At 43.9% G+C, this 6,359-nt stretch overlaps 1 protein-coding gene across 1 annotated transcript in view; it reads left to right on the top strand.

Annotated features, from left to right (window-relative positions):
• Positions 1-6,359, top strand: part of PKD1L2 (polycystic kidney disease 1-like 2) — a 104,376-nt gene that overhangs the window by 13,530 nt on the left and 84,487 nt on the right. Inside the window, exon 6 of the mRNA XM_012648177.1 lies at positions 665-812. Coding sequence (XP_012503631.1) covers positions 665-812 — 148 coding nt within the window. The remainder of the gene's footprint in view (positions 1-664; positions 813-6,359) is intronic.

Here is a 6,359-nt window from a genome sequence, read left to right as displayed (position 1 = left end):
AAACAGAGTCTCACTCTGTCACCCAGGCTAGAGTGCAGTGATGTCATCATAGCTCACTGCAACCTCAAACTCCTGGGCTCAAACAATACTCCCACCTCAGTCTCCTAAGTAGCTGGGATTATAGGCACATGCCACCATGCCCGGCTAATTTTTTCTATTTTTTGTAGAGATGGGGCGTCTTGCTTTGTTGCCCAGGCTGGTCTCGAACTTCTGGCCTCAAGCGATCCTCAGCCTCCCAAAGCGCTAGGATTACAGGAATTAGGGTACATTATGCAGCCATTAAAAAGAACGAAGCAACTCTAACTGTAGTCATATAAAGCAATCCCCAAGATATACTAAGTGAAAAAACATGCGTAAATAACAAAGTCCATATATGCTCACGTATGCGAAGGTGACCCAGGATACTGGTGACGCTGGCCGGGCAGCAGAATTGGAAGCCGACGGCTATACCCTTTTATACATTTCAAATTCTGTATCTCAGTTGTGTATTACCTGTGAATGGAAAACAAAATTCAAAAGAACTTTCAAAAGTAAAAATAAAGTTTAAAAACTTTAAAAGCCCCACATAAAAATAAGGGACAGGTGGATGGAAGAGAGTAGGTGGAAGAGAAATATGCAATTCTGCTTCGTGGAGGTTCACAGCATCTTGTGTTTTCACCTGCAGGCCTGCAGCTGGAGGTGTCCAACGAGAGTTTCGTCTTTGACAACGTCACCGTCTCCCTGACGTGGCTTCTCTCTCCCTACATAGGAAACCTGTCCTGTATCATTAGTACAGGAGATGGCCACACTTTTGATCCCTACTACCCTCCTAGGTAAGGGGAATCTCTGAGCCTTGGGTCAGGTTGTATTAGTCAGTTTTTGCTGCGTAACAAACCATCCCTTGCTTTAGTGGTTTAAAGCAATAGTTGTTATTTTTGATCATTCTTTGGAGAGCTGGGTGGCTTTTCTTGCCTGGGCCAATTCAGCTAGGGTTGACTGGTCTAGCAAGGCCTCGCTAGACCTTGTCAGTTAAGGACACGTACTGTTCATCACCCAACTGGCTAGCCGAGGCTCATTCGCGTGGTGGCAAAGGGTTCCTAGCAGCAAGTGAGAGCCAGGCCTGATGTGCAAACATTTTTCAAATCTCTACTTGTGTTGAATTTTCTAACATCCCATTGGTCAAAGCAAGTTCCATGGCTAAGCCCAGATTCAAGAGGAAGAGAAAGACTCCATGATAGGAGTATGGCGCCATACTTCGAAGGGGTAGGCAGACAGGGATGGCAGGAACTATTGTTGCTGTGTTTGCAAACACTCTGCCAACGCAGGTTTTCTCAGTATGGAGGCTACATGGAAAGTCAGGAGAAAGAGCTCGGTCCTTCTGGCTCCGCTCTGTGCGGAATCTCAGCTCAGCTGGGAATGGGGTGAAGAAGATGCTCATCTTGGTGTGAGGGACATTTTCATTGGTGAGGACAATAAAAATAATAGTAGTAATGTTAATATGAATATTAATATTAATAATAGTCCATAATAGTCCAGCTAAGCAGTATGCACACATAATCCCATTCAATCCTCACAACAACCCTAGAGCTACAGCTGTGCTGTCCACGTGGCAGCCACTGGCCACACAAGCTACTGAGCACTTGAACTGTGGCTGGTCTCGACCGAATTGTGCTGTAAGTATGAAATACACACGGACTTTTGAAGACTTAGTCCCCTCCCAAATATGAATGTAAAATATCACACCAATGATTTGTTGCTATTGCTTATAGGTTTAAATGATAGCATTTTGGATATATTCGGTTAAAGAAAATGAATTATTGGAATTAATTTCACCTGGTTCTTCTCACTTTTCTCAATGTGACTGTTAGAAAATTAAAAGCCACACATGTGGCTCACATATGTCCACGGGGCAGGGCTGTGCTCGATGATCATCGTCTTGTTGTCACAGACAGAGGAGTTGAGGATGAGGGAGGTACGGTAGTGTCGCCCATGTCACACAGCTGAGGCGTGGCAGAGCGGCCGGGCGAACCGCGGCTGTCTGGCCTCGGGTGGAGACAGCGCAGCGTGGGGCACCAGGGCCTGAGACACTGCACCTGGCAGCCTCCAGGGCAGAGTTACCTCCCCAACCTGACAGACGCTAAACCTGATTCACAGCATTTCAGAGTTCAATGTGGAACCCCAGGGAAATAACAGGTGGCCCAGGCTCCCCTGGCCATATGCTTCTCTCCTAGCCCCAAAACACCTCCAGTTGCAGGGGCTGAGGTTCTGGATCCAGCCCCCTGGGTGCCAGATTCCCAGAAGCCCTGGGTGGGGTGGAGCAAATGGGGCCAACCCTGTCCACAGCCCAGATCTGACCCAGCGAGTTCAGGTCTCCAACTGAGCAGCGCTCGAAGGTCAGGGGGACCACGCACGGGCAGCATCCGTGACACCAATTACAATGGGCCACCCTGAGGGTCCTGAGGCCAGGGTTCTGATCCCAGCTGCTGCTAACACGATGTGAGACTCTGAGACAACCCAGTTCTGCTGGCATCCTGTTTCCTTCCCTGTCACATTTATATTGATGGCTGTGTTGAGTGTTTCATGGAGTAAAATGAGAAATTACGCTGCTATCATTTTATCAAGAAAACGATGACTGGTAAGCTACACAAACTGTCAGCCCCCAAATCTTATGCAGCTTGCATGTGGCATAAGTCAAAATTGATCATATGTAGCCCCGCTAAGACCTTCTGCTTACATGAGGACTTTTCAGCGATAAACAAACAGTGGTTTAGAAGTGAAGAAAATGGGACAGAATGCTAACATTTGTCGATTCTGGGTAGTGAGTCCAAGTCTGGAATTTTTTGTGTGATTACGACACTAGAAACAACGAGCACCATTTTACATTTGCAATCTCTCCAGGCACTAACCCTAAGCAAGGGCCACTGGCAGTTTTTTCTCTCTCAAAAGAAATAGAGGGTGGTGCCCTCTGCACCACCACCCCACCCAATCAATCCAACTGCCTTTAATTTAAAGATTTGTTGGACCTTGAAACTACCCTGGCACCTTTGTCTATCGTTTTTATTAACATGGGGAGATATATTTCTAGTGCTTTCTCATCAACACCAGCAGTCCCAACACCCAGTTTATAAAATGGAAAATAGCATGAATTTTAAGTACATAGAAGCCACAGGCTTTGTGTAAATGCCACTGTGCTTTTATGTTTGTACAGACTCCTATTTTTGCTTCACTCCTTGTTAGTCTAGGAGGCAGAGATTTTAAAATCACACGCTCCACGTTTATCCTACATGAATATGAGCTCATAGGGAGAATCCAACCTCAAATAAAATCGGCATAATAAAAGTCAAAGGATTTCCCCTTCATGTATTATTATTATTTTTAGAGACAGAGTCTTGCTCTGCCATCCAGGCTAGAGTGCAGTGGCACGATCATAGCTCACTGCAGCCTTGAACTCCTGGGCGCAAGCCATCCTCCCCACTCAGCCTCCTGAGAAGCTGGGGCTACAGGCTTGAGCCACCACACCCGGCCGATTTCCCCTTTAGAAGCTCCTTCTCACCTTGCATTCTCTGTGTCTTGTGTTCGTTTGCATGGTGGGCTGTTTTTTTTTTTTTTCTGCTTGTCATGGAAAACGTTCTACATTTCGGAAATAGTGTCAGGGGCTTTACAGAACAATTTATACAAGGTGAAATGTGTCCAAGTCCAGCGTTGGTTAGCTCAGCGCCACCTACTGCTGGATCTGGGGATTGACACTGTTCTTCAGTTACTCAGAGCAGCTTTTGCACAGCTGAGTCTCGGAGAGCGGAGGGGATTTGTCTGGAAACCGATAATTCACAAGACAATATAAGCCTTATAGTGACCTAGAGGCTAAAGTCCTTTCTGAGGGAGCCAGAATTATAAGGCAGGAGCAGCGGATCTAGGGAAAAGGGAACAGCATGGACCTGAAAGTGTGTGGCATATTCGAATAACCGCAAGCACCTGGTTACACACCTGCAGTTCGGGGTCTGCGGGGAAAGGAAAGATGCTGGAAGTCTCAGCAGGGGCCTGGTCAGGAAGAGCCTTTGACGCCAGCCAGTGTAAGGAGATTTTTCTCCGGAGAGTACGTAGGTTGGCTATGTCAACAGAAGGAAAAAAATGCAAGCTTTTTAAATGATTGGAGTTAGTTTTATTCCAAAATCTTACAGAGGGCTATAGACCAAGGACCACAGCCCAGGGGAGTCTTTCAGAGAGGTTCTGTCAGGCTGTTGCAAAACAGCGTTTCAGCTTGTAGCTTATATACAGATCGTGGAGGGTCAGTACCTGTCAGATCACACCAGAGTTTGGGTGCGAGAGTAAATCCGGTTACATTACCTCCGGTTATGCAGAAACACAATCCCTTAACCCCATCAGACGTTTTCTTATGTGTAGGAAAAGGCAAGGACTTGCGTCATTTGTCTTTTTAGAAATATAGTGACTCAGGCAAGAGATGTGGGAGCCTCCCGCTCTCAAGGATAACCACTATACTGATTTCTAACATCATAGATTCGTGGGACCTCTGCTTGGAATTTATATAAATACAACCATAAAGTATACACTCTGCATCTGACTTCTGCTCAATATTACATTTTGAGGGTTTATCCACATTGTATGTAATTATGATTTCTTTTTTCTCACTGCTATATAACATGCTATTGTGTGAATATGCCTCGATTTACTTATCCATTCTGATGCTGATAAGCATTCTGGTGGTTTCCCATTTGGGGCTATTACAAATGTGCTGCCATGAACATTCTAGCACATGCATGTCTTGTGGGGTGTGTGTGTACACATTCCTGTTGACTGTATACCCAGGAATCGAATTGCTGGGTCAAAGCATCATAGAATGAATTTTTAAGTTGTTGTCTTCCTTTCTTTGGATTCCGAGCATCTCTTTCCTTTGCTGGCAACAGTGTCTAAAACCACTTACTGGTCTTCTCCCCTGGGTGAGATCCCTGGGAGAGAAATCAAGAAAGATCCATGTCTCTGCCTTTTAGTCCTGGGCAATTTCAGATGACACCAGAGTTCAGAGAATGGAATAAATTTCTTCTTCCAGACAGATCACTGAAAGGTAGACCGAACTTTGCTATTCAAAGCCATCCTTCACAATAGAGTTACTATTGCATTTTCTTGTTCTGAAATCTACATTGTCTGATGTTACAATAACAGTGGCCACTCAAACTTTTTTTTGGATGTTTGCCTCTTTTTATTTTTAATCTGCCTATGTCCCTCCTTCATGTTGACTTTGGCCAGTCCAACAACAATATGCCTTGGTAAGGCCCTTGTTGCAATGAATCTCCCAGGTGTTTGTTGAGCTCCTTGTATCTGGATGTCCAAATCTCTAGTAAAACCAGGGAAGTTTTCTTCAGTTATTCCCACAGTAGGTTTTCCAGATCTTTTGCTTTTTCTTCTTCATCCTCAGGGATGCCTATGATTCTTGTATTTGGCCATTTTACATAATCCCATATTTCTTGTAAACTTTATTCATTCCTCTTGATTCTTTGTTTTCTGTTTTTGACTAAGTGAGTTGATTCGAAAGAATTGTCTTCAAGCTCTGAAATTCTTTCTTCTGCTTGGTCTAGCCTATTCTTAAAACTTTCCACTGTGTTTTGTATTTGCCCAAATTAATTTTTCATTTCCAGAAGCTCTATTTGGTTAAATCTATCTATATCATTGTATTTAAAGTCAGCGTCTCGGAGACAGTATGTAGTTGGGTTTCATTTTTTAAAATCCAGTCTGGCACAATAATTGGTGTGTTTAGACCATTTAGAATAAATGTGCTTGTTGATTTAGTTGGATTTAGTTCTGGTATTTTGTTGTTTTCTGTTTGCACCCTCTGTTGATTTTTCCTCTGTTTTCCCTTTCCCCCCTTCTTTTGGATTATTTGAATATTTTTAGTATTCCATTTTAACTTATCCTTTGGATTTTGGGCTGTATCTCTTTGCATTATTTTTTTAAGTAATGTTTTACCATTTTTTAGTAATATTTTACTATTTCAGGTAAAATATTGAAGTCTTACTAGAATATAGGTCTCTTTACTGTTGCTCTTTTATGTTATAATCACCCTATGTATGACATCTAAATATGTTGAAAACCCTCTCAACAATCATACATATTTTAAAAAATTTAGGAAGAGGCCAGCATGGTGGCTCATGCCTATAATCCTACCGCTCTGGGAGGCCAACGCGGGAGAATCGCCTGAGCTTAGGAGTTCAAGACCAGCCTGAGCAAGAGTGAGACCCTGTCTGTACTAAAAAATATAAAAATTAGTCAGGTGTGGTAGTGTGCACCTGTACTCCCAGCTACTTGGGAGTCTGGGGCAGGAGGATCGCTTGAGCCCAGGGGTTTGAGGTTGCAGTGAGCTACGATGA

This window comes from Propithecus coquereli, unplaced genomic scaffold (genome assembly GCF_000956105.1).
Source record: "Propithecus coquereli isolate 6110/MARCELLA unplaced genomic scaffold, Pcoq_1.0 Scaffold280, whole genome shotgun sequence".
In the NCBI taxonomy this organism is placed as follows: domain Eukaryota; kingdom Metazoa; phylum Chordata; class Mammalia; order Primates; family Indriidae; genus Propithecus; species Propithecus coquereli.
This window is presented reverse-complemented; position numbering and strand designations above follow the sequence as displayed.